Raw genomic sequence first — 27,937 nt, forward strand, 5'->3', positions numbered from 1 at the left:
GCATCTCTTTTTAGAGATCTCTGCTCAATGCATACACCACTGCTGCCCATGCCCCTGCTCTGGGCACAGGTTTCTGCCCCAAGCTCTGATATCAAAAAGGAGCAGGATGTCACACACACCTGTGCTGGATTTTCCTCCCTGCCAGCTGTGGGTGTCCCTACTGAGGAGGGTCTCCTCCCAGGTGTGCATGTCACCCACCCAGCAACCCCAGCTCCTTGCCCCACTGCTGGGCTTCTGCTCGGGGCCCTGGCTCACCTCTCTGGCAGCCAGCTCCAGAAGATGTTTGTGGCCAGATGTGGTGACTGGTGGGTTCCTCTGAAGTGCCAGGAGACAGATGTTCAGGCACTGGGCCTTAGCTGGTGCACGGGGCTGCATTACATACCTAGGAGAAGGTGCTGGGGATAATTTTATTGTGGGTGGCAGGACATAATCAGCATGGAATGAGAGACAACACTTCAGGAGCCCAAACTCTCTCAGGTGCCTTTTGTAGCACCTGTAAGCTTGTGCCCAGGCTGAAGTTTGCAGAGCTGAAGGGCCTGAGCCAGCCGAGCATGTGCTGCCTGGAGGTGGAAAGCATCACCTTTTCTTTCCTGCGCTGGGCTTTGCCATTTGACTTGTGCCGAGTTGCAAGCCGTCCTGGTGGAGGGAGGGAGGCTTGAACTGGAAGCAGAAGGCAATGTCTGCTTGCACACATCTCTATGCAGTCACCATCTGACCCCTATAGCATGGGACAAGAACATAACTTTGCATCCAAACTAGTTGCCGAAGCAGCAGAGGCTCGGTGAGGTTTAGCAGCTCTTCTCCCCTTCAGCCACCACTGTGAATTGCTGGGAAATTGTCCCTGACATCTTTTAAAAATGGGCAAAAGCAGAGTCCTGCAGCACCTTGGAAACTCTGGAGCCTTCTGCTGTTGACTGCAGTTAGTGCAAATGTGGCTGTGCTCCCCGCCAGCGCTTCCAGGTGCTGCTCCTGAGAATGGGAATGGCAGAAACCCTGCAGGTTGCAAGATGGCCTTTTTTCAGCATCCAACGAAAAATTAAACACCCATGTTTTTGGGAAGTGTCGTGTCTTTGACAAAAAGTTATATTTTCACAGCGTTCAGGTGGGACCGGTTAGTGCTAAAGTCAACAAAATTTCCATCTGCGCCCCCCACACCCCAGCCCAGGCAGCTGCCTTTCCCCTGCCCGTCTTCCCCGATCCTGCGCAAAAGGAGGGAGATGTCTGTCTCAGTGCCAGGGGGGCAGACAGGGGGACCCAGGTACAGGAAGGGATGGGGATACCCTCCTCCCAAATCTCCTTGTATTAACAGCAGTTCTTGGGGAAACCTTTCAGCGGCTGCCTCGATGCTGCCAGTGAGTTTTTCTGAGGCCACCATGGCAGCTTGTGTTTTTCAGATACCTGCCCCATGACGGGCACATTCCTCAGCCACGCCGCATCCTCTCAGCCCCGGCTCACACAGTAATTAGCCAAGTGTTTCCTGGCTGCCTTTAATTACAACCATAACTATTTCCCTTGCTCTAGCGTAACGCCTCTCAATGACAGCACAGGTTTTGGGCCCCGTCCTGCACGGAGCACAGTCTCAGCACGTGTTGGGGCACCACCATGCACCGGCAGCTGCTGATTTGAACCCGAAGGGCTCATACCCCCTCAGTGAGTCACATTTTTCATTTTCAGCCTCAAGGCTGTAATTGCCCATGCCGGGAATTAGCGGTGTCTCCCCAGCACCCAGCTGAGAGACACCGGGATTTATAAACCAGCTGCCTTTTTAGCCTGGAGCAAAAGGAGGCTGAGGGGACACCTTATCAGTCTCTACAATGACGTGAGAGGAGGTGGTGGCATGGAAGGTGTTGGTCTCTTCTGCTGAGTAACAAGTGATAGGACAAGAAGAAATGGCCTCAAGTTGTGCCAGGGGAGGTTTTGGTTGGGTATTAGCAAAAAATTCTTCACAGAAAGGACTGTCAGGCATTGGAACAGGCTGCCCAGGGAAGTGATTGAGTCACCATCCCTGGAGATGTTTAAAAGATGCACAGATGAGGTTCTTAGGGACATGGTTTTGTGCCAGTGTTAGGTTAACAGTTGAACTTGATAATCTTGAAGGTCTCTTCCAAACAAAATGATCCTGTGGTTCTATGTTCTTCCTTAAATCTGTGTTTCAGTCTATCTTGGCTGTGATTTGCCCCATCCCGTGGCAAAGCAGCTCAGCTGGCAAAGACGTGGAAGGAAAGCGCATGTCGCCTTCCCACCGCATCGTGCTTTGTCCCCCAGGATTTTCACGCTGGCGGCAGCAAGGTGGGCAGCGAGCCTGCCTGCCCACAGGCAGCCCACAGCTCCATGCTGGGGACACGCAGCCTCGCGGGGCTGCATTTTACGGCAGTACCCAAAAGGATGAGCTTTTCACCCCTGCTCCTTGCTAACGCTGTCGCGGTCAGCCGACCCGGTGACAGTGGTGTTGCTGTGGCTGAAACTCGCCATATTTCTGGCCACGATACTCAGCTCTGGTGCCTTCCAGCCGGTGCGGGGGGTGCCAGAAACTGAGGCAGCAGCTGCTGGGCTCAACCTCGCCAGGCTGTGATCTATAATGTGCATTGTCTTTTTATGTAATGTATTTTATTAAACATCTTCTAAAGCTTACAAGTGTCCCCAGGACATAACTCTCCAGCGCAACGTAATGCTTTGCCAAGTAATGAAGTATGATTTATGGCGGTAACGATTATCCTATGGTGGTGTGTTGTGTTTTTTTTTTTTTTTAAATTATTACAGCAATAGCTCTGTCCAATATAGGGATAGAACATGCTGCATTTGGCACGTTTATGACAACTGTGCTCTGGTTTTCTTAACTCCACAGTTTGGTGTTGGCAGTATTTCAAATTCTTGAGACAGATGTTTAAATGAATTTTTTAAGAGGACAGTGAAATACTTTTAAAACATCATACGGCGCTGAGTGTCTCAATATGAGCAGGAACGTTACTTCTTTAACGTTCAGGTAGGACAGGGCAGCACATGGCCTCTCTGGTTTAGATCTCATGCTAAATGATGGAAGTAGCAAATGTGGAATTAGCTTTTCTGGGGCACCCTGGTCTGTTGTTACATCTTGTTGGAGGTGGTGGTGGGGGAACGGACACTTGACCTTCTCCTGGATTTAGCTCGCACTCGTGTCTCGTTTGTGAAAACAGATCCCCATTTGTTTTGAACGCCGTTCCCACCATGTTGATACAGGACTAAGTGGTCTCACACCGACATTTTGAGTGTGTCATTGTGGTCCCAGTGGTTAGGGTTTCAGGCCAGAAATGACAATCACTTGGAAAAATGTAAATGAGAACCCCGGTCACATATCTGCAAGGCAGATAGCATTCAAGTATTTCCATAGAAACACTGATTTATTTATTTTTTAATATATCCTTTTTTTTTTTTTTTTCTGAAGGTATGGGCTAAAACTGAAGGGAGCGCCATAAATAACAAAGCCGGGGTATTCGGCTCTGGTGTTGCTGTTTGCAGCTTCCCACTGTGGAAAATCAGAGCCCACGAAGGCAGAAGGTGGCGTTGCCGGGGACGTGGCGCGTTGGCGGCCGCGAGGGAAAATGCCCCGAGACGAGGCTGCGGACGCAGTCAGGGCAGAGAGACTGAAGACAAGGGAAGCATTGGTAAAGCAATGAACACTTATATTTAATTTACATTTGACAATTTGCACATAAATAATGATGTAAACCAATACGTAAACATATGATAGTTTGTCGTTCTAGCGAAGTAAAAAGCCTGTTAACTTTGGTCAGAGTCTTTCATAAGAGAGACAAAAAAAAAAAAAACATACCCCAAAACACTGTTGATTGTTGCTACATTCACATGTAAAACTTCTAAGGGAAAGGGGAAACAGTAAAGAGAAGTAACAATTCTTAAAGCTGATGCATATAAATTCTTGTAAAATTTGTATCAAATACAAGAAAGCACTACAGGCAAATAATAGAAAGAGTGTGTGTCCAGTGACAGAGTAGTGATATTTTGGTTTATCCTACAAGTAAGTACTATATTTATGAACTATTGCTACATTTAAAAGATGTCAGCCTCACAATTTGCAGGAGTGGAAATGTAATGAACTGTAGTCCTTCAAGAGCTGTGTTGAGCAAACTGTATTTCACTATCGTTTTTTTAACAGAAGGCATTAAAATGAAGTTTACTGAAAAAAAAGATCACCGAATCCTGGATTGAAGTGGGCTACTTCAAAATTTGGAAGAATATAACAAGACAAAAAGATATACACGGAGGGGAGGTGTGTAATAATGCTACTTGTATTTATGTGAGTTGAGCGTGCAGCTCGTTAGCAAACGAGCCGAGGGGCTCATCCCCAACTTCCACCCTGCCCCTCGCCGTGTCTTGTAAACACACCATGCATGGGGCAGATTTGGCTTCAAGTTCCTTCACGGACGTTTCCTGGCTGTTCATTGACTGTCCACCCGCCTCCTTCCCCCCAGTACAGACTGCAGGGGACAGCAGGGGCCTGATGACCCCCTCGGTCCTGCAAACAGGGTCATTCCCACCAAATTCGCCCCGTGGGGGTGACATTATTCACCTGAGGGGTTTGCCAGCTCAGGCTTCAGCCGAGCGGCTGTGCCTGCCAGCGATCGATGCCTCGGCACAACCTTCTGTTTTTGAGGTCACTGGTAGTATGCGAAACTGGATAACAGCTGATTTTCACACTTAGATGAAAAATAGGTTTTATTACATGGTTTGGCTCACAACTTAAATGGTATAAATATATATACATATACATATATCGTATAGTGGTATAAATATATCTATAAATATACATGTATTCTTTGCTACACCTCAAATGTCACCATATCATCTTTGGGCTTAGCAAAACAAAAAGATAAAAGGATGTGCATTCTGTCTTTCCCTGTGCACATTTTGGTTTCTTCTCTAAAGTAGCAAAGCATTTAGATAAAACAGCATTGTCTGCACCACTGGACACAAGCACTGAGGTAATTGTTGTTCAACAACTTTGCAATGCCCTTTTCTTCTTTAATTAAATTAACCACAAAATGTACAAACACAAATACTGAGAAAAATCTGAGTCGTACAGGAAGGAAGAAAAAAAAAACGACGACTTATGTGCCGGGAAAGGACTTTGTTCCCCACTTCTACCCAGGCAAAGTGGGAGAGGAAAATACAAGTAAAACCGAACCCCTTTTTTCTCAGGGAATCTGACCATCTATTTTTTTTTCATCCCTGGAAGGCTCTGGCCAAAAGAAAAAAAAACAGAGAGAAGAAAAAAGTCTGCCAAAAACCTTCTTTTAGGCAGAATATTAAGAATATTTGTGTGTTTGCTTTTAAACTGCTTTTGGAAACAAAATAAGGTGAGTGAGATTTTATTCTGGAAGAGCCACTTTAAGCCGAGGCATTCCTTTGGTCATAAAATTACATGTCAATGTGTGGGGCTATAGCTGTTTTCTAAAAACCTGTGGTACTGTCCATGGCAGGGAGGTGTTTGCTGGGCCACATCTGTTCCAGGCAGAGCCGCAGGGAGAAGGATCTCTCTCCTCTCCTCAGAGACACAGGGGAGCAGTTTCTTCCCTGCTCGCTGCTACTCTGTTTTGGTTTTTTCCTTCTCAGTTCCCAGTGGGGTGATTTGCACAGAAAAGCACACAGCAAAATTTTCAAACCAACGGATCTAGTATTCTGTATGTCAAATGTCCAACTTTGGCAATACGAAAAACCACATTTGTTTTAAAGACATTGGTACATAAAACGTATTTGCTGAAACCCCAATCTTAGGTTCTTAAAACAGATGTGCAGAAACAAATATCTACAAAGAATGGCCATAAAACATAAAATAAAAACATTTAAAGTAAAAATTACAATGAATTTTCCAGTCATTGTAAACATTTTCCTAATTATTGCTTTTTAGAAAGATTAATTGCATAATAAATTATGAAGTACTATCATTGAAAAAATAATTATGGATAGATGATTGTCTTTTAGTAACTGGCGAGGCAAAGCACAGTCCTTTGCCTCTTTTTATGCCCTGAGAAAACAGTAACTTTGGAGTTCCTTCTTTCAGCTGGAGACCGTAGGGAAACTACTGTAAGCCAAGATTGCTTTGCAGCATTGAAACTATGTACAAGCAACTGCTACAGGCACCCTGACTTGCCAAGTCATAAATTAAAAAACAAAAAAAATCACTTTGCCAAAAAGTCTTAAGGGTCCATTGGTTCAACTGTTTCTTGCTTGACCTTTACAGGTAACAGAGGTAGTGGGTGACCATGAGGCAACTTCATAATGGACATATCTGACGACTCGTAAAGGTTGCATCCTGAGGAGAGAAGTCCGTTTCCCAGGTTCCTCTGCAGGGATGCTTTCAGGTTTGCTCCTTCCATTTCCCTCCTGAGCACGGTCAGTATATCCTTCTCCACAATCGATGTCAAGTCGATATTGTCCTCCACTTCTTCCAACTTGTCGGCATTGTCACTGATGTCGAACTTCTCGATCTCCTCGTTGATTCGGTTCAGGTCCTCCATGGAGAGCCCGGAGGCAGGGGCGACGGGGCAGTTGCCCTTCAGGTGGACTTGGAGGCTGCAGAGGTGAATGTAGCTCTTGTGGCAGTGGATGCATTTATGGGGACGCTCCCGAGTGTGGAGACGCTTGTGCAGCTTCAGGTGCACGAACTGGGTGAATTTGGCCGGGCAGAGCTTGCACTGATAAGGCTTCTCTCCGGAGTGGAGCCGCAGGTGGGTTTTGAGATTGCTGGTGCTGCTGAATCGCTTGTGACAAACCTAATGTGGGGGGTGGCAGAGAAACAGTGAATGAGTGGGAGGGGATTTTATGGTGTAAATTGCAGACACCCAGGAGGAGATGACAGGATGAAGCAGCGGCTTTTGATATCTTCACATTTTCTCCCAAAGGGGGGAAAAAAAATCCCTGCATTTTTTATTTAAATATTGCTCAATAGCATTTTGAGTGTGGCAGATGGCAAAACTGCATCAGGCAGATGTTGCTCTAGCAGGCTAAAGGCAACCCTGCTGTCTCACGGATGCTGCTGCACCAGGGCTGGGCACAGCTGTGACACGCGTTTGTGGCACAGCTCCGCATGGGCTGTGCGCCGGCCCTTCGGCCTCCGAGGGACGTTGTCTGGGTGGTGTGTTACATACCTGACACTCGTGAGGTTTTTCTCCCGTGTGTACCAGATAGTGCTTCTGGAGGTGAGCCAGCTGCGTGAAGCCTTTGTTGCAAGTCTGGCATTTGAACGGTCTCTCTCCGCTGTGTACTCGGAGGTGCACCTAGGGACAAACAAAGCAATCAACAACGTGCAGTTTCCAGTACTGGCACAGAAGTACTTTTCAGATGTTTCCTGAAGTTAGCAAAGACTCCCACTGCTGAAGTACAATGTTATCTAGTTAATTAAAGAAAGGCTGAGGGAGCTGGGGCTCTTTAGCTTGGAGAAGAGGAGACTGAGGGGTGACCTTATTAATGTTTACAAATATATAAAGGGTGAGTGTCACGAGGAGGGAGCCAGGCTCTTCTCGGTGACAACCAATGGTAGGACAAGGGGTAATGGGTTCAAACTGGAACACAAGAGGTTCCACTTAAATTTGAGAAGAAACTTCTGAGTGAGGGTAACAGAGCACCGGAACAGGCTGCCCAGGGAGGTTGTGGAGTCTCCGGCTCTGGAGACATTCAAAACCCCCCTGGACACATTCCTGTGTAGCCTCATCTAGGTGTTCCTGCTCTGGCACAGGGATTGGACTAGATGGTCTTTTGAGGTCCCCTCCAATTCCTATCATTCTGGGATTCTGTAACTAGGTGGCGTCAGTATTAAAACACTCTCTTTATAACCATGCTTTCTTGCTGGGGGTGCTGTATGAATCCCAGACTGATAAACTAACAAGCAAGGGAGGCCTGTCCCTACTTTTCATAGATAACCTGTAGGGAGAAACCAGAGCATTCCAAGAAGGCTTGTGTCTTATTCTCCACTGCCTACCTTCAGATTGGAGAGCTGGCCAAAGGTCTTGGAGCAAACGTTGCATTCGTACTTGATCTTCCCGTTCTGCTTCTTCAGCGGGTACGGGAGGGTTTTGTAACCGGTCACATTCCTCTTACTTTTAATGAGATTCATGGCTTCTTCACCGCCGGTGGCAGCCAACACCACTGAGGTAGGTTTAGGTTGCATTATGTGTTCTGAACTGGCTGCTGTACCAGCTGTGGGGGAGCCGCTGGTGGGGCTGCAGGGCTTGTCCTTCATGCTGGCAGCAGCGCCCGTGATGGAGAAGGCACTGTTGGGCGCGGGTATGAGGAAGTCTCTCGGATGATCAGGCTGCAGCACTCGACGGCCTCCTTCACTGGGCAACGAACTGGGGAGCGTGGTGGGGGTCAACATGTGGTGGGAAAGGCTGCCCCCGCTGAGCAGGTTGCCGTAAAGAGGATACATCCTTGGGAAGAGATTGAAATTGTTGATGCCATTGATATTGTTCAAAGCGCTCAGGTTATTACAGCTCATGTTGAATGGAGGTAACAGGAATTTGGGGTAGTGGGGGCTATAGGACGGTAGAAAGGCAGGTGGGAGGTGGCCAGGGGGTGCATATCCAGGATAAGACCCCAATCCTTCTGAGCCATACGATCCATTCAAGTAAGAGTACGGCTCTCTGTGCTCTTGGGAAGTAGGTGCCAGAGGTGAAACCGTGACCCCTGGACTGCTGTGAGGGCTTGAACTTTTTAAGCTTTGGTCTGGGCTGCTTCTTCCGGAAGGACTCGGCGTCGTAGACGTCTGGATGGGCGAGTGAGTAATGTAGCTGGGTCTGTCCATCCCGTATGCTAAGGAAGCTTTCAGATAGTCTTCCGGTATGTGAGGTCGGATCGGGTACACAACTCGAGGGAAGAAACACCTCTCCGGGCTATAGTTCTTACGCAAATCATCCAAGTCTTTTTCTGGAGTAACTGGTGAAATGTTGGTCTGAAAGAAGTCTTTTCCTTTTGGAGGATTGGATTCCATTTTCAGGATTTCTTTCACACTGTGCTCCTTCTTTGGGATGCTCTTCTGACAGAGCTCATCTTTATCAGCACTGTGCTGCTTTGGATTAACGTGGGTTTGTGCTGAAATACAAAGACAAGGTCATGATTATTTAGGTAGGCCACCATCATTATCTCTTTCCAAAACACAGTCTAACTCCTACAAGTTTAGTGGGCAGGAAGGGTCACTCTTGGAGATGAGCAATCATTCAGCTTGCAAAAAACCTGCTTTCTGTGTGAAGACTGCTGGTATTAAGTGTTAATAAAAAGCATCATTAGTTTGAGGGACACCAGCCAGTACATACAGATCTGGATGATGATTCGTTTGCAGAGTGCCAGTCTCTACTTTGCAAACTGATTTCACCTTTCTTTCCCCTTAAATTTGAGTAGCTTTGCTGTTGAATGTCCAGTTAGGCAGTATTTCTAATAAATGCAGAACCAAGCATTTGTTCACAATACAGGTTTAACAGAAGGACTTTGCAGAAGGCAAGCTCCCAGAAATGTTCCTCAGTAAAATAACAAGGCATGACAAATCGGCTTTTGCCAAACCACAGCAGTCATTTCACCAGCCAGTTCAATTACTTACAGTACCAAAAAACCCATGGCTGGCTAGGATGAAAGCCTCCTTCAAAGAGAAGGTATTCTCCATCAGTAAACAGATCATTACTCATTAAATACACTGCTTAGGAACATCTACAACAAAGCAGACTATTTACTGCAGATTTCTGTGGCATTCAGTCTATGCAAAACTCCTCTGCTTACAGCTGTACTTTATAAAAAAAATGCTGAAGCAAAGCAAAAGCACGCAAGACCAGTTGGCTCCAGCTTAAGTTGAAATGTACTTTGGAAAAAAAAAAAGGCAAAATAAATATGCATTTAGAATGAAATAGAAGCTAACATCCACTCGGCTCAGTTCAGTGCATACAGTGTTTATTTGCATGCAAAGACATTGTTATCTGCACATAATATAAACAGTACACTGAAAGATGACTTCAGCAGAAAAAGAAGTCTGCTTTTATCTAATCTCCCTAAGTTAATAGTTATATAATGTTGAAATTATGACTTGTAAGTTATTTTCTTACAGGGGAAAAACTACAAGAAGGTATCATATTTGTGGTTAGTTACACGCAAGGTTTTCCATCAGGAGGCACAAGTCAACGCTCCACAGGTTTGTGACGCGAAAGTATCACAGCCCTTTAGCCAGATTTCTGCTTTTGTGACCGACTGCTCTTGCTTCACTGACGGGGGAGAAACAGTTATTTCTGATTTTTTGAAGGACCGGCTGAACCCAGAGAGGAAGATTGGAACAGGCAATGACCACGCTGCTTTCAACATGGATCCTTTGCTTCACTATTCGCTACTCTGACAGAATTTATCATTTGGCAACATCACCCTATAAGCAATGAAACAGCCATTTATTAAATGCATCCAAGAAAACAGCTGTTTTCAAAGCGTGCCCCTACTCACAGCAACCCGCTTTTACAGTAGCATCCCTTCTCAAATAGCATTAGACTAGTAGCAAGTAAATTTAGTTTGAATTATGTGGGCAGTTTGTATATTTTCAAATTGCAGTTAAATGAAATTGAATAGAGTTATGTTCAACTAAAATATTTACAATAAAACATACAGCATGTTGTGCAGCAAGCACGTACACACATAAGTGCACAGACTGCTTCCCAATTACTTCTCTCAATGTTACGGTTTAATACGGACCTGTTTAGAAAATAAATTAATAGTGTGCTGGCATTGCCCGGCACTAAAAATCATCTGCTTTCTTTTGGCATTTTGTCTGTATTTGTGGACAGTTAACTCATTTTCTAAACACCCACCCAGATTTTTGGGTATAACATAGAGGTCCTATTAGGTTCGAGAAGCTCCACAATGGCACTTGTGGATAATATTATCTACATCTTCTTATCAGCTGCCTGTCACCACGCCAGCGCCTCAGAGCAAACATTCCTGGTGACGCTATCAGCGTCGGGAAGTATCGAGACGGGGAAGTATTGAAAGCTGGGGGGGGGTGGGAGAGGTGGAAAGTGGGACTTGTGAAGCCTGGCAGCAGAAAAAATAAATAAATGCCACCTTATCAGGCCCATATCAGTTTCTCAGTGGGGTCTGTCAAGCAGGAAGTTCAAATTGACACTTCTCCCTTTTAAAGCAAAAAGAAAAAAAATCCGAGGGGAGGGCAAGAGGAAGGAGAAGTGCTGGCGCTGCTGGAAAAGCGACAGAGAAAGGAGGACGGCTCCTGCTGCCGCCAGGTCACACATGGGCTGGGACGTACGTGCCTTGTGCGCTGGAGCAGCCCGCGAGCCACTGAAAGGCAGCGCACTGTGAAAACAAGGCTTTCTTAGAGCAACGTGCCCGTGTCCACACCTGACAGGCTGAAGAGAATTGCTCCTTCCTTCCCTACAAAGTTCCCAGTAAAGCCTCCCCTGCTGCTGATTTCCATGTGCAGACAGAAGCGGCAATATTTAAAGATTATTTTTCAAGTCTGACTGCGATAGTCTCTTTAGTTTGCGAGCTATTTTTGGTCCATAAATCCCCTCTCGGCTTTTTCCCCGCTACTGCCTGAGCACAAGGGATGGTTGGGAACAACAGAGACATCAAAACATAAACAAGTGTGTCAGCACTGCGTAAAATATGAGAAGGGGCCAAGGAGAGGTTCTTAGGTTTTATGCTGAACATGGATTTAAACCAGGGCTGAAACTGATTGAGAGGTTTACAACCTTTCTTGTTGCTCTTAAAGGAGCCATACTTCAAAGTTAAAAGACATATATTTCTTATAAATGTTATTTTTCTTAACTTGTGATTTTTCTATTTCTTACTGATCGCAATGTCCCACCCTCACTCTTGAAATACATTTCTCTCTCCCACCCCATATACATGTATATACACTAAATAGAGGCACGTACTCTTCCAAGGTCTGTCTAGTTTCTGTGGTCAGAGAGACACACAGAAAAGAGGTTCATGACAAAGGAAGAACAGTGCAGCTGCATTTGTAAATAGCTGATCTGAGTGGAGGGGGGAAAAAAGCAAGAAACAAAAAAAAAAACCCAGGCGTGCCTCTTTAGGAGCCCAATCCACTGTGCACCGAGGTCAACAGATTATTTGCTCGGATCTGAGATTAGTGAGTGCGTGCAAGAGGAAAAGGGACAAAACTCCTGTTACTTTCAAGTATTAACAAAACCTGGGCGGGCAGGCTGCCTGAAGTCACTCCAGTGTGGGTGTCGCAGCCACAGCCTTTGCTCTCTGTTCCTGGGCTCCGAGCTGCAGCCTGAGAAAGACTTCACAAAAACAATGATCTGGGTTTTTTTTTCTAAAAACCTGAAAAACGGTTGTAGGCAGACAGTAATTTCAATAGTAATTTTGGGAGCGAGAGGGTACTGAACACTTTGAGTGGTGGAGCTTAATCATGCCGATTCACATTTTTCGATCTAAATTAAGCGCCTCTTTTGCTGGAAGAAAGAGAACCTCGAAGTTGTGAAGCAGGCAAAACAAAGAGTGTTTCCACTCAGAATGAGAACGGAGACCAGCATTTAGAAGTCTATAATTTGATCATCTGTTTTCTAAATGTGTCCAAGACAGGGTGACATGCCTTTGAAAACATTTTGCTCAGAGAAGGTCTTTAAAGGAGCCTTCAAATAATCCTCAATATTAAGTCAACCTGAGCCCCCAAATTCTGCTTTTGTGAAGACAACCTTTCATATCATTTCAAAATCGTTTTCCTGAGCCCTTTTGAAGATTCCAGGAGGCATTTTTTTTAAGCAACTGCAGATGTTTCCTCTCAACCCAAACAGAAAAGCTTTAAAACCAGAAAGTGAAACTGCCCATAAACAAAAGAGAAAGCCAGCGGTGGGGCTCAGCTAATGGCCAGCGTGTCAGGTCCAGCCGGAAGAAGAATAATAAGTTACATTGAACAAACATCATTAAAAAGTTAATCTTCATAGAATCCTGAAGACTTTAAATAATACCTTGTTAATGAAACAAAAAAGATTGCCAAATGTTTTGTAAATATGGAAATTTTCTTCTCCTCCCATCTCAAACTTTCTTCCTGAACCTTGACCAAAAGATGTCACCTGCCCGTACTTGACTGAAGAGACAAACATGGACATGAGCAGCAGGAAGTTGCATCATATGACTGCAATACGTGAACATTATTATCAAATAGTCATGTCCTGAGTCAATGCAATTGTTTGGTGTGGGGTTTTTTTTATTTGTTGTTTGTTTTGTCTTGTATTTTTAAACTGTTATCCTCTCTACCCTCCATCCCAAAATAATCCTCCTACACTGAGGTAGGACTTAAATGCTAAATGATACAGGACCCCCAAAACAAATTTCCTTGGTCTGTTTGCTACTCCAGAAACAAAATATCACAAACTAAAAAAAACCAAACCAAACCAAAACCAAACCAATCTGAAGGCCTAGTTAAATGAGGTTAAGCACATGTAACGTATTACAGAAATTTTATTTTTTTGGCCAGCATAATACAGAAATCTTGTGCCATCACACATAAAACCATTTACTGGACAATGGCACCATCTGAAGGTGAGGCATCTCAAATATTGACAGAAAACATCAGTGGCCTCAAAACAGGCAGAAAGGAGAAAGGGATCGTCTGAAACGAGACTGAGTTTCCCCTGCTGGGATTCCGCGGTCTTGCCTCTGCCGCTGTTGTGCAACTCCCTGCAGCCACCTCAACATCCACTCCACGTTACGCAGCTCCACTCGGAGCTAATCACGGCCTTGAAGGCACGTAGGTGTGTGCTCCAGCGTCTGAAGGACTGGGTCAAAGGCCCCAATTCAAGAAAACACAAGGGACAGGGTTAAACACATAACTAAGTACATGCCTAATTGCCGTCTTCAATCCGGATGCTTTCCTTCCCTGGCACAAATGAACTAACGCTGGAGAAGTTACCTTTAATTTGAAAGTTTGCTGTTACAGAGGCAAGTAGATGTTACATGGGGATGTGTAAATATATTTATGCTCTAAAGTGGTAGTGCTCTCATTTTTGAGGCCACTAATTACAGGAAATAAAGCCAGAGAAATTCTCTGATACATTTTTCCCCGGAGGCCCATCCTGCTCAGGTGCTTAAAGAGGAACTGAGGTGCCGAACTGCAAGACCGCGCTCCTCAGAGCCCTGAGGCACCTCAAGCAGCTGCCTATACTTGAAGCTGGCAAAACTGAGGCCACGCTGGAAGCTCTCCATCCGTGTGTGTCCCGGGCGGCCTCTCCTGTGCCGGGCTGGGCCACCAGCCAAGGGCACAGCTCTTCCAAAGCCTGCGGCGGGCACGCTCTGCACACACAAGATGTGGTGGAGAGAGGGAGCTGGGCACAACGCACCATGGAAACCCTGATTCCAGCCAGCGGTGGGACCTGGACCCTGACCTTCCCTGCTTCTTCCTCGGAGGGTGCCAAAACCAGCAGACAGGAGCTGGGAGAGGGGGTGATGCTTGCCAGCCCCTCTGGGGGAAGCTGTGACACTTTAAACACCGAATTATGAGCGATATGTTTGGCCGGAGACAGCCTCCCTGACCTTCTAGCAGGTGGAGGAGGTGACCAGCTGGGAGATGGCCCCAAGCAAGACTGTGTTACCATGTTTTGATGGGGCAAAGCCCCACGTCTGCAGCAGGCGCAGGATGCCAGCTGTGCGGGGACGAGCCTTCTGCACCTTACTCACAGACTAACACAGTGTGGGGGCACCTGGCCAGGCTTGTGCTAAAGGGAGAGGCTGGAGAGGGATCTTCACTAATTTTACATTTAACTGGAAGAAGTGGCCTGTGAAGAAGAAAACTGCACGGTGCTGATATTCACTTTAAACTCATCTGGTTCCTGTACTAACGCTGGAAAAAGCATCCCTGCTTGCCCTTCAGCCAATAAGCATCTTTGGAAGAACTCTTGGACTTTTCTCTGTACTTTCCAAGGAATAGCACTGAAACTTTAGAAAACCTCAATCCTTACAGAACCTGTAGGGTTTCTGGACCAACTGCAGGCCTTAGGCCTGAGGGCGTTTGTCACAAAGATGAGGGGAAAAGATTAAAAAAAGCCAGAACTTTTTCTCATTTTTCTGAACTGCTCTTTTCTTTGGGTAGAAGAGGCCAACATAAAATTTCTAAATGGTTTATCTTTAAGTATAATGGATATTTCCACCTCAGCATCTGGCAAGGCTGCTCTTTCGAATGTTAAGGCCGAACTACAAAACTGTTTCTCAAGATCCTGTCTGTTTAAATCCACATATGAAAACTACTTTTTCTAAAATGGACTATTCTGCACGTGTCCAGACACCCTCAGTTTTGACCAGAGTGAGAACAACCAGGTAATTAGTCGACACTTTACAAATATGTTCCTCACTACTTCTGCAAGGCAACCTAAGACGCCAGAAGATGCAGAAAACTGAGTCTGCGTTTGTGTGTCCTCCTACCAAGTGGCCACATGTGCCTGGCTGGGTCTTTGCAAACTCCTTATCCGCAGGAACATTTAACGCTACCGCCCCGTCCCACTGAAAAGCCGGCGGTTCATCATACCAGGAAATAAAACCGCACAAATCATGCATGTGCAAAGTGGACAGAATCAGTGGGAACTTCTTGGAATAGGGAATATACCAGCATAGGACATCCCCTCCCTCTCCTCCCTCTGCCATTAAGAGAAAGCAAATTTTCTTCTATAATTTCTTACATTCAGTAGGGAAAGACCAAAAACTGGTGAAAAGGACAACATCCATGGAGGACAGATGTACTTTTGATTAACCTGAATATGCGACATCATTTTCATCATGCCGAGTTACATTTTAGCTCCAGCGTTCACTGAAGTAACATTTATATTTTATAACCCATCATTTGCTGCCAAATAACAGCAAATAGTTATCTTTGTATTAAAAAGCAAACAAAGAGCAACCAAACAAAAACCTCGCACACAAAACCCAACACACAATCAAAACAAAAACCAAACAAAGATCTGCTTCTAGTTTTTCCTTCAAATTTCAGTGTAGGCACTGGCAGAAGGACGAAAGAACGCTCTGCTCTGTCTCCGAGCAGCTAGATGGGGGGAGGCAGCCTAAGAGTGGAAGGAGAAGTCAGCGAGAATCTCTCCCTTTTTTCAAGGGGCTCTGGGTGAGGTGCTCGGCAGTGACTAAGCTATGAGTAAAGCGCTGAGGCTGGAAATGGTCAGAAACCACAGAGGAACACAGAGATAAACTCCTGGAAATACCTCTTCCCCCCACTACCAGTGCTATTACTTTTGAACAGAAAACGAAAGCTGCGCTATGCAGCCAAGAAACGGGGACAAAATACACTGAGCTTAAAGGACAAGTAACCAGATGAAAAGACCACGGGAGGTCTGCTCCCATAAGGTAAGTGTAAATGTGAGGCTCCAAGAGCATTATGCAGTCACCACATATTTTGTCAGACAGCTAGACAGAGCCATGCCGTGTGACCACTCCCTTGCACAGTCCGGGAGCACGACTGGACCGCCTTTAGATATGTTGTCAAAGCAGACTTTTGCTCAGCACGCCATGAGATCTGGACTTGGGAAGTCTGAGAGTGAACCAACATCTACAGCTCTGAAGGCAGAGGATACATTCAGGCTGTCTGTCCAGAATTCCGTCAGATAAGACTCAGATTGTAAACCAGCAAGTGTTCAGATTTTTTATAATCTGTTTGCATTTGAACTGGCACTGGGAACTCATTCTGTTGCGTCGGGTTTTTTAATTCCCCTTTTCCACTCCGAGCTACCTACTGTGACACAACAGATGATGCAGCTGTCTAATTATACAACTTATTATTAGATCATTTAGACAGAAGAGACATTACTAGCATTCCTTGTTTGTACTGTAATCTACTTACTGAGGTTCATCATTGTCAGCTCTCTGGACGAGGGATAGTGCAGCCTCTCTGCAAAGTCTCGGCAATACCACACAAGCAACTCTTGGTTGGCGGGGATGGGCTTGATGGTGTAGAAGTAGATGTTCATTCCATTCTGACAAGCAGCCAAGTTCTGTTCCTGAACGGAGTAGCCCGGGTTTACATAACGCATCCAGTTGCTCTTGTCCTCGTTAAATCCATCAATGAAGTGGTGAAGCTCACCACCTGAATAGATCTGGAACAGAGAGGAAGTGCCTATGAATATATATATATATATGCACAATGCGCAACATGCGAACAGAGTCCAGAGGAGAAAAATGATAAGCTTTTTTTTTAAAAAAAACCCCAAACAACAAGATATTACTGAAATAAGAGTTCAAGCTGCTTTCCCTCATTTCCAACTATGATATCCTCTGTGTTAAGAAAAGAGATGCCTATTCAAAGGTAAGTCCAGTCACCTCTTCCATTTCTGCTTAGCCCATGGCTCTGCTGGCATGGACAGATCAGACCCAAAATGTGAAATGCGAAGTACTCTCTCCTTGCGTGAACAGGCTACCTTAGAGCCCTTTTCCTGGTGCTATGATCAACAAGTGGGTGATGCTAATGACTGCAGGTCTGAGTGCATGCTTGCATTAATGCTTTGAGTCACCTGTGTGTAAGACTGACTGGCTGTGCTACGTCAGAGTCTTTCTCACCTTTTTCTATGGCCTCTGTACTTGCAGTTTCCTACCACCTCCGCCCAAAGGTTTAAACTATGCAAACATCCTCCACCCCCCTGGAGTCCTAAAGCAACACTTGCTCATAGCTGGACTGTAGCCCTTTTGTAGAAAGGCTGGGCGAGGCAAAGATGAACTTCACCTGCCATAACTTAACTAAGACCTGGATAGGGGCCAGCTGATGAGAAGTCACTTTTCCTAACAAGGGACACGTTCTGGCTTGTCCACAGAAAGGAAAGAGAAATATTGATCTAAAAGCTGCTCAGTGGCTTCCAGGGGGAAGAAGTCCTGATCAAGTGATAAGAATAGGACAATCAGAAAAAAAAAAAAAGAAAAATCCAGGAGATGTTTGTTAAGACACATCCCTTCCTCTCAGAGGGAACTAACTCCACACTGGATGAAATGGGGTTCCTGAGTTTTGTGAAGCAGATGACTGGGCAAAAGCCAGCCTGTGAGGAACCAGTGACGCACCTCCCTGAGCTGGACAGGACTTTCCAAAGGGGAGACAGAGCTTCTCTTGGGAGGAAAGCCCTCTGCGGCGTGTTCCTGCCTCTGTGCTCACATCACTGCCTTTCACACCCACCTGGCCGGGCATCGCGCCCCATGAGCACCCATCAGCCAGGACCTCTCCTCTGCTCCCCGAAAGAGCTGCCGGCGGAGAGGGGCGAGGCAGCCTGGCCCTTTAATGCGGGCCGTAAACACCAGAATCACTTTCTTTTAAGAGTAACTTCCTGTAAACTGAGAAGGGGGAAATACATGTGGCCTCATCAAAGCGGCTTGCGAGAGATTTTGCGGTGTGTTTGTTATGAGAAAATGGAAGAGAGCCGGGCGAGTTGTGCTGCATCGAGAGGAGCCTTCGGGTTTCTCTGCTCACCCCCGGCTCGCAAACTTCCAGGAACGCGGGACTCCGGCGCTCGACGCCTGCCGCCGCTTCCCAAACCGGCCCTCGGCGGCTCCCACGGCAGGGCCGCGGATGCTGCCGGTCACCCCGCTCTGGCTGTGGGGCCAAGGGGCCCCACCGGACTCCCACCTATTCTGGGGAAGGCCAAAACAGATGTGCTGAGTCACGGCGCGGTTCCCAGAAACGACGCCGGCTCCGGGCGGCCCTGCTCCCCTGCGCGTGGGCAAGGCGCAGGCAGCGTCCCCCGCGCGGGCAGCAGATGTTCCCGCTCCTGCCAGCACGCCCAGGATGCCTTTAATAACATGTGGGATGTTATCTCCCACAATTTCCTTTGCATATGCAAGCCTGTTTCAGACCCCTAGGAAGGAATTCATTCTTGGTGCAGCAGCGTGCCTTGAACGAATCAAGAGATTATAAAGGGGAATTTAACAATGCTTAGATGGCTCCTAGGATATTATTTCCAAGGATCCCTCCACATTAAGGCTTAAAATCACATCATGAGAATGATGTCATCTTTCTCGCTGCAATATATGAATGAAGCCCTGCAAGATGGTTAGCAGCTCCTCTTCCCAATGTCTGCCTTCTTGTTAAAGAAACGGAATAGTTTGGGTTGGAAGGGACCTTCAAACGTCATCTAGTCCAACCCCCCTGCAATGAGCAGGAACATCTTCAGCTAGATCAGGTTGTCTTACTAGCAACTAGCAGTGCTAGGGGCTGGCATGCCAGTCTCTTCCTATGCCAGTCACAAGCTCCCGAAAAATTCAGCTAAAAGAAACATTTTGTAGCCTTATGAATGTGAGAACAGTCACTTGCTTTGTAAAAACACTCATGCAAATAACTACCTGTGCAATGCTGTATTGCATTGCACAAAGATGACCTGAGAAAACCAAAATGATGCAATTAGGTAGGAAGAAAAGGGTGTGGGGAAGGCTGGTGCTTGCCCTGGGTTTCACCTGGATGTGAGGTCGGGATTTTGCTAAGGCACGCAGGCACCTGAGCACAGAGGCTTGGATATACTCCAAATTCCACCAATTTAGACACAACCTAAGTGGCCAGAAGGCAGCAGAACAAATCCATGGAAGGAGATGGGGCTGAAGGAATGTTCTCTAGCAATTAATAATGGGTCCGTAAAGGAGACCAAGTATTATGTCAACCGATAAACTGGAAGCATATTCCCCAGCACAGACTTCCCAAGCCAAAACAAATTGGCTCGTGCTCCCTTCCAGCTTATACTACAGAGTGCAAATTAGACATCACCTCTAGTGTTTGTCTGTCATTAATGGATTCTTCTCTTTACTCAGTTCTGTGGGCTGCTCTTTTAACACTTTCTGAAGTGGGTTAAAAAAGCTTATGACTTGAATGATATATGCTGAAGACCTTCACTACTGTGTTATAGCAGTTCTATTTAAAACCCAGGGAAAAGTGACACAAAATGTATCATAATTCCAGAGTAAAAGATTTGCAGTACTTTCACAGCTCCTTCGTAGCTGGAAAAATCAAGGATGTGTGGTATTTGCATAAACAAGAATGACTTTTTGTGGTGAAGAAAAGTAAAATAACCTGCCCCTGCAGCACGCAGCAGAACTATTTCTTTACACAATCAAGCACCTATCTGTTTCGGAAGACAGAGCCGGGCAGGGCTGCGCATCTCCCCTGCTCTCTGCACCCACACAGTCCCCACCTCCAAGGCAGCCCAGGCTTTTCCTCGGCTTATTTGACCCCACTGGCTCTGTTGGTGCGTGGCAGGAGTTGCCCCCTGCCTGCACACAGGTCTGAGGCAGGAAGTGACCCAGCTTCTCAGCTGTACTCATTTAGTGATCTGCTTACTGCAACAACACGGGGCTGTTTTTTCCTGCTTACCCGCCAAAAGTATTTTCTGTTCGCATTCTTGGGAACCGTATCGCTGGTATAGATCTCTCCTACCAGGGGTCCAAAGCGCGTTCCTTTTGGGATGTACTCTTTGCTTATAACTCCAGTGACCTACAAGAAGAGCAGCACAGGATCAGTCCATGGCCAGAAGAAAACAAAAAGTCCTCTTTCCTCTCCCCATCCCCCAAACTTAACAAGGTAAAGCAACCGACGCAAGAAATTTTAGCGACAGGTCAGCAAAACAGAAATAATATAATTAACAACTGTGTTGGATATGGTACAACCAGCTTTGTTAGACACTAGCATCTTACCGAGACATATGGAAGTCAAAGACAAACACTGCCTGAAAAATGTGTTTTGTGGAAATACATTTACAAGAAGAAACAGTAAGAGAAATGTACAGAGACTGTCAAATATCTTGCGAAGTTATTTCTCCTATCAAAGGCAACCCCCAAAAGCCTTGTTCCAGCAAACAAAATTATTCAATAGCTATCAATCACTTCACTGCTACAGAGCTCACTTTTCTAATAAGTCAGAAATTGGAATGACTGTTCCTCCAGATGAAAATGAAACTCCCCCCCACCCCCACCTTCTTCACTCTGTACCCGTTCTGATAGCTAAAAGGAGAACAAAAAAAGAGACGACCTACAATTCTCTCACCAGCATACAGTGGCATACAAAACAGAATATGAAATGGCTTTGAGACATGTACTCACAGATCACCCTCTTTTATAAAAAGGAGGCAGCAGTTCCGGTAACATATGTCAAGTGGGTTTGGTCAAAAAGGCGTAAGGGTTTTGATGAAAATGCTCCACTATGCTAGGTCTAAGAAATGTACTCTAGTTGTTCAGCTTCCTTCTTGACAGTAATTACACCAAAAAAAGTCACTGACCACAAATCAGGAAGCAATTCATCATTATTCAGAAGAACGTGCCTTGGAGTAACCCTTTGCAAAACACTGCTGAGTTATTGGTTTTGTCTCTCCCTGTTCCTCACCGATCTTCTTACACTTAATGTATCCAAACAATGTTAGAAACCCAACAGTTTTGTAAACCCAAACCCCCAGGCCTTTTCAAGATTGATCCTGCTGCTTAGATAGTGAAAACAAGGAAGGCAAAAAGCCCATTGATTTGGTATTACAACCAAACTTTCACGGCAAAATGTATTAATCATATCCCCTTCACACATCTTGCCAGTTGTCTTTTTGTTCACCAGGATTTCAGAATGAGACAGGAACGGGAGTGGTTGACAAACACCAAGAGTTGGGATTACTACTGTCTGTACCCCACAAGGAATCGACCAAAGCAGATGAGTGCTCATCAGACCCTGCAGATAGCTCAATTCAGTGAGCATTTCATTTTCTTCCTAACAGTTCTTCGCAGCAAAGGATGATAAAAATGCTGGACTGCAGACAGCACTTCACAAATTAGCTAAGCCTTGTGATTTTTCTCATGCTACATTTTCTTCTGTTGTATCACCCTTGGCATGAGAGAGAGAGGGAGAGAGATAAACAAATACTTACCTGTGTATTGGTCAAGATTAAAAATCCCAGTAAATAACTAACGCCTAGCATAATTTCACATTAAATGTCAAAATAAAGGGGACAAATAACAGCTATGGAATCAAGGAGGTAATCCACCAGGAAACAGATTGCTGGGCGTACGTGGTGGCTGTTTGCGCTTGTCTGTGTTTCAACATGTGTTTCAGCACACCACAGAAAAATTTAAACGTCAACAGCAGAGGTAGTTAAATGCTCCATTGATCTGTGCATCTGGACTGAAGAGAGAGAAGAGGGACTTCCAGAAATTTTCCTACACCTACCACAAGCTGAAACAAGCTCAGTGGCTCAGTTTTATTTTTGCCTTGCTTGTACATTTCTCATAGAGAGCTGAGAAAGGCAGATGTTCTTCTCATCTTCCCCATATATCTTCATTTACATCCATCTGCCCTCTCAAGAAAAGTTCACAACCAAGATACAGCACACCCTACCAGTTTTACTGCATGGTAGCTTGAGTTTTTTCATGGTTTTAAAATATCTTTGCTTTAATTAAAATGACTTTAATGAAATTCTCAGAATCTCTAGAAATCACTCCTCGAACTAGTCAACTTGAAACACTCACTGAACTGGTGCCTCTGACACAGCAGATACTTTTTGATATCCACCTTACATGGAGTGTTTGTGTCTCCCCCAGCGCAGCTGAACATGAAGACGATTTCTCACCCTGTAACCCATCAGAAGGTTATTTTGGGAGAGGATGTTCTGCACATCCGTGTGTGTGCCCACACTGAAGTTTTGCCAAACCAGAATGAAGCGGTCCAGATGACTTTTAACTGAGGGTGGCTTTCTGGTCAGCGATCCTTGGCCCCCACTGTGCCCTCACAAGCTAAGTTGCTGTGGTTGAGGAGGGGTACCCTCTGGGACACGGGTGCTGGCTGTGCCAGGACAGGCTGGCTCTGCGCTGCTGGCAGCCCCCCTGCCGCAGCCAAAAGGGGCTGCAGCTTAGTGGGGAGTAGCTTGACAAGAGGTCACCAAGTACCAAGCTGCCAAGGGCTTGTAGGCAAAACAGCGACGGAACTCCACATCTAGAGGTGAGGAGAAGCCGTCTCCGGGCTGCCGAAAAGCTGCGGCAGAGGCATTTCAGACTTGCGTCCACCAGGTGTCCTTCGGCACATCGCCGCCTCTCGGCGACGAGACCTTCCCGAGCAGCCTGGTGGCCGGGGAACCACAGGGGAGCATGACCTGAGCTCGCTCCCCACAAATAAAAGCCTCCTGCCCTCGGGCAGCCCGCCGGCTCCAAGCCGCGCCATAAGGGGGAAACGCGCTGTTTGCAGCGCAATTTCCTCGCTACAGACACGTACACCCCTCTCCCTTCAGAGCTCCAACTTCCAACACTCTCTCAAGCGGGCCACCACCACATTCTTCCTTTCAGCAAAACGGCATTTTGTTTTGCACGAAGGCGAAGCGAAACGCCCGCCTGAAGCCTGCAAGGCCGGTTCCCGGCGCTGCGGGCAGCCGGGAGGCCGAGGCCGGGCAGAGCCGACCCGCGGTCCCCTCGCTCCGAGCGGGAGGGGATGCGCCCAGAGCAGCTGCGGCGGCGCCCGGGCGGGCCCGGCGGGGGGAGCCCGGAGCAGCCCGGGGCGGCGGCCCTGGAACTGACCAGGGTCCTAATGCGGCGCCGGGAGGAGCGGGGCGGCGGGCGGGGGCGCGGCGGGAGCCCGGCAGGCAGAGCAGCCCCCAAGGGCAAGAGACGGAGGGGCTCCGGGTCCAAAATCTGATGTTACAAGGTGCTTTGAAAGACCAACGCGCGCTCCTGAAAGTTTGTTTGGGGAGAGAGGGGCACTGGAAGCAAACAATGAGCCCTGTTAGTTCTGCAAGGGGAGGATATTTTGCAATGGGACCGCCGAACTCGAACTACTTAAAAAACAAAACAAACCGCAACAAACAAACCAACAAACCAAACCAAATACAAAACAGAAAAAAAAAAAGGCGGGGGGCGAAAGGAGGAGAGGAGAGAAAAGGAGAGGAGAGGAAGAGAAAAGAGAAGAAGAAGAGAGATTTAAAAACACACACACACACAAACAAACAAACCACCAAACAAACTCTTATTGGCTTCAGTGAAGTAACAATATTTTCCAAATGCAAACAGGGAAGGCCACCATGCGTCCCGAAATAACGCCGATTTATTTTTTAACTACTAGTTCTACAGTTACACAAGCCTGCATAAATTTGCCCACCGCCATGCAGTGACCAGTTTTCTAAAAGAGAAGCCACGAAATAAAACACTTCTAGACCGCTTCCTCTGTGATCATATACAGAAGAAATAAAAGTAATAAGGGAGAACAAGTGTCTGAGGTCAGCAAGGCACACTTTGTAACAGCTCAAAGTCACTGCTTTCATCAAAATCACTGATTCAGGACTTGTTTCAAAAGAACAGCTTTATCAGGGAAATGGAACAAGTAATGGGTTTGCTGAGGTATGTTTCTCTCTGTCAAGCTCACAGATGAGGATGAGGCACCAGTAATGTTCAAGACAGCAGAACAACTGGAACTTTATATTAAGAAGGGCTGTTCAGGCTTTAAGGACTGAGACCAAAGGGAAAAATTATGGGGAAAAAAGTTTTTAATGTCTGCATGAAAAAGATCATTCACATACGGCCTTCTAGAGTGTGATTTTGGCACTGCATTTCATCATTTTTTGTCAATTGCTAAAACTGGAGCAAAAGATAAATAATTCACGCACAGAAATAAATAAATGACTTCATGTAAACCCAGCAGCCTAAAGTGTTACGAGCAGTAGTAATTCATTTTTTAAAATGCTGACACATACTGTGAACTCATAATGAAAAATGTGTCCTTCAGAAAAATCCCCGATCAAGATCCCAGAATAAACAAGAGTATGACATGTCATAGACTCCCTTGAAAGTTCAACAGGCCTTTAGAAAGGCGCTACTCGCTTCACAAAGCATGCAAGGGAAAGAAACACAAAAAGTAACCCTCCCCAAACAACAGCAGTTGCACTTCCTCCCTCTGAAGCAGGCACGCAATACTTTTCCTACTCCAAGTGGAGATATAATACAAATCATGACAGCACTGGGATCTCATGATCTAATCATGACAGTATTACTGTTTCACAACCGGTGCATTATATATGTTTTTGTCAATAAACTGACTCAGCATTTAAAGCTCTCAACCAGACGGAGCCACAGCTCTCCCCAAAGTTAGCAATGAAGACAGCTCACATCTGAAACCCACTGGCAAACATGCACGCATGCAACCCCCTAAGTCTTACCTCATCCTTTCGCAAGCAAAAAAAACCCACCCCATCGAGCTGTCAGGACGCCAGTGGTTTTCCATGAGGTCAAAACCAGAACCAGGCTCCCTCACTGACCCCACAAACACTGATGTGTAAGAGCAACACGCACTCAGTCCTGACCCCAGCAAACAAAATCAAACTTGGAAGGCAGACAAAAAAAAAGTGCTTTGCGTTTGAAGTTGCTAGAATGCAAGTGGATCATGCCATTTGCAACTATTTCACCCTGCAGACAGGGAGCAAACGAGTGACCTGTCCATACACTCACAGTTTTCACTGAAGGGTGGGTGGAGGGAGAAGAATCAGATTGCCCCTTTATTTCAGAGCTACCTGAGAAAGAGTCAGGGTTTGAAAGCTGCTATTGCTCCTTACTGTAGGTGCTATTCAGTGCAAATAAAAGACGGGGGGAACTGTGGAGAACAAAAGGAGGATGTCCTATATTCAGACTCCCACTAGCAGGGAGCTGCACGGGTCACATTTTACAAGGAAGAACCAGAAATCTTTCAACTACCTCCCACCTCTTATGCAGAGATGGCAGCAATCCTCCTACCCTGATTCACTGACCTGAGCTACAGAGTAAGGAAATTACACCTCCGTGTTTCCAAACACGCTCACTGGGAATTTTGAAAGCTCCTCGGACGTCTGCCGCGGAGGCAGAGAGAGCAAAAGCAGCCTGAGCAGCCCATCAGTCACCAGCCGGCTGCCGAGGATCTGCCCAAGCTGTCGCGCTGCAAACTCATCCTTCAACCAAGAAATCCTGCCGTATCGCACAGCGGAGTCCCAGCTTTATCCTCCCCTGACTCCCCGACAATGTATGACCTATCTAACGACGCAGTAACACAAAACAAGGTTTCGCACTTGTATTCTGGAGCACGTCTTTTCTCTGCCAAAGTTCTCCAGGGCAGGGCAAGGCAGATGCGAAAAGAGGAGTGATTTTACAGGAGAATTTAGCTTTAACTTCTTACCAAACCTACTAGGCACTGTATTAGGCACTGCCAAGCTAAATTTCACGGTGCCAATACCCTCCAGCTGGAGGTCCGGCCCTATTTCTGTACGCAGGATTAAACAAGTACCTACTTTGGAAGGAAATATTTGATAGGCACGGATGAGTGTACCTGTTCCTTTTCAGCTCTGTGGTCAGTGTGTTTAGCCAAAGTAGAAGCACAGGTAATAGCTGCTATACCACAAGTCTCAGCACAAGGAGAAATGAAGGGTTGTCCCTTGGGTTATTACCCTGCCGAACATCACACCTAGCTATAATAGCTACTCTATACGAAGGAGTAAACACAAAACCAAATTGCTCATCCGGGCTCATTTCTTTCCAGCCCTTCTGAAACAACAACAAAGAATGTACCCACTCCAGGGACAAGGATAGGACAGACTCGCACGGCTAGCTACCAGTGAAGATACTGTCCCAGATAAACAAAAGTTAATTTAAGCTACGGCCACCCTTCTGTCAAGCTTGCTACAGTTCTACCATCACTTCCTTAAACGATACGCTGCAGTTTTTAAGAATTTAGGAAGTCGGGAATACAGCAAGCTCATGAAAAGAATACAGCAATTTCATAATCAAAGGGAAAACAAAAAGAAATAATTAAACACATTTCCAGGAATTTTTTTTTCCTCTACTTTTTTAAAGCTATTTATTGGACAACCGAGGCACTTTAATCTCTGAGCCAGAGGCAATGAATGGTCCTGGCAAACAGCAGTCTAGAAATTGGCACAGAGAACTACCCCACAGTTTAAATATGCTTATTCAGATGCTGTTCAAATTGTGCGAAAATTTAACTGTTTGTGAATTGGTACAGAACCAGTTTCAGGGATAGGCTGGCTGTGATTTCCAGTGAAAACACTACATGACAGATGACCAGCTCGTAGTTTCTTACAAGACTTATTTGGGTCTCATCTTAAAAGCCAGCGGGCAGCATTTGTTGGTGGTGGTGGGGCGTGTGCGTGTGTGTGTGTGTGTGTGTGTGTGTGTGTGTGTTAAAGAATGGAAGCCAAGGTGAGCACACACTTTCCGAAGCGCTGTGATTCGGCTTGTCTGACTCCAACCTTCCCCAGAGCATTGCCGCTTACCTCTTTGCAGTTAGATGCGTATTTGAAAGTCAAGTTCCTTGGCAAGGAAGCCTCTGCCTGAGTTAGGGTGCCTCCATCGGCACTGGGATCCAGCGGGTGATCATTTACAATGTATGTGCACTTCTCTTCAAAATCAGCTTCCGTCCACAGAGTCATGTCAGCATCCTCCATGTCCATTTTCATTGTCCACTCTCTCCCTTTCACCAGATTCTTGAAACTCACAGCGTCCGAGCTACACTGTGTAGCAGCCTGGAAAATAAGAAAACAGCCTTTAATCCTCATTGTCCTTCAGTGTTGTGGTTTCCGTTGAGACAGCGTGACTAATACAGTAGTCTGTGACACTTTAAAAGCGTATGCAGTATAGTTGGTACAGTTGAGTAATAGCCAAAAAGCAGTGTAAACGAAGCTGCTCTGACTGAAGCAGCGCCTTAAAACACCAGCCTCGGTAATAATGAGGAGGGAACAAAAACAAAGAGGAAAAAATCCCCAGGCTGACAACTGCTTTACCTTTTTCAGACCCCTTCCTTAATGCCTCAGAGAGAAAAAAAATATTCCATGCTGAAGAAAATGTGGGGTCATGGCCACGAGACCACTTAGTCGCCTGTGGAAAAGCTGCCTCAGAAAAGTGTCACAAACAAGGAGAGGAAGAGGAAAGGAGCTGCTGTCTGCGTCTGAATGAAGCTAAAAATGGAAAGCGCATGTTGGAA

General features: G+C 46.1%; 1 protein-coding gene across 3 annotated transcripts in view; it reads right to left on the minus strand.

The window, feature by feature from the left end:
* Positions 1-3,642: 3,642 nt before the first annotated feature.
* PRDM1 (PR/SET domain 1) overlaps positions 3,643-27,937 on the minus strand; it is a gene marked incomplete at its 5' end in the record, with an annotated part of 103,131 nt that continues 78,836 nt past the window's right edge. For 2 of the 3 annotated variants that reach the window (XM_082050138.1, XM_082050137.1), the window contains 6 exons: positions 3,643-6,767; positions 7,143-7,271; positions 7,973-9,081; positions 16,838-17,090; positions 20,333-20,452; positions 27,231-27,479. In XM_082050138.1, coding sequence (XP_081906264.1) covers positions 6,192-6,767; positions 7,143-7,271; positions 7,973-9,081; positions 16,838-17,090; positions 20,333-20,452; positions 27,231-27,413 — 2,370 coding nt within the window. In that variant the 3' untranslated portion in view covers positions 3,643-6,191. Of the gene's footprint in view, positions 6,768-7,142; positions 7,272-7,972; positions 9,082-16,837; positions 17,091-20,332; positions 20,453-27,230; positions 27,513-27,937 lie in introns of those variants that run through there. The other variant, XM_082050136.1, reaches the window with a different exon arrangement.

The sequence above is a fragment of the Streptopelia decaocto genome (assembly GCF_964273445.1).
Source record: "Streptopelia decaocto genome assembly, chromosome: 3".
In the NCBI taxonomy this organism is placed as follows: Eukaryota; Metazoa; Chordata; class Aves; order Columbiformes; family Columbidae; genus Streptopelia; species Streptopelia decaocto.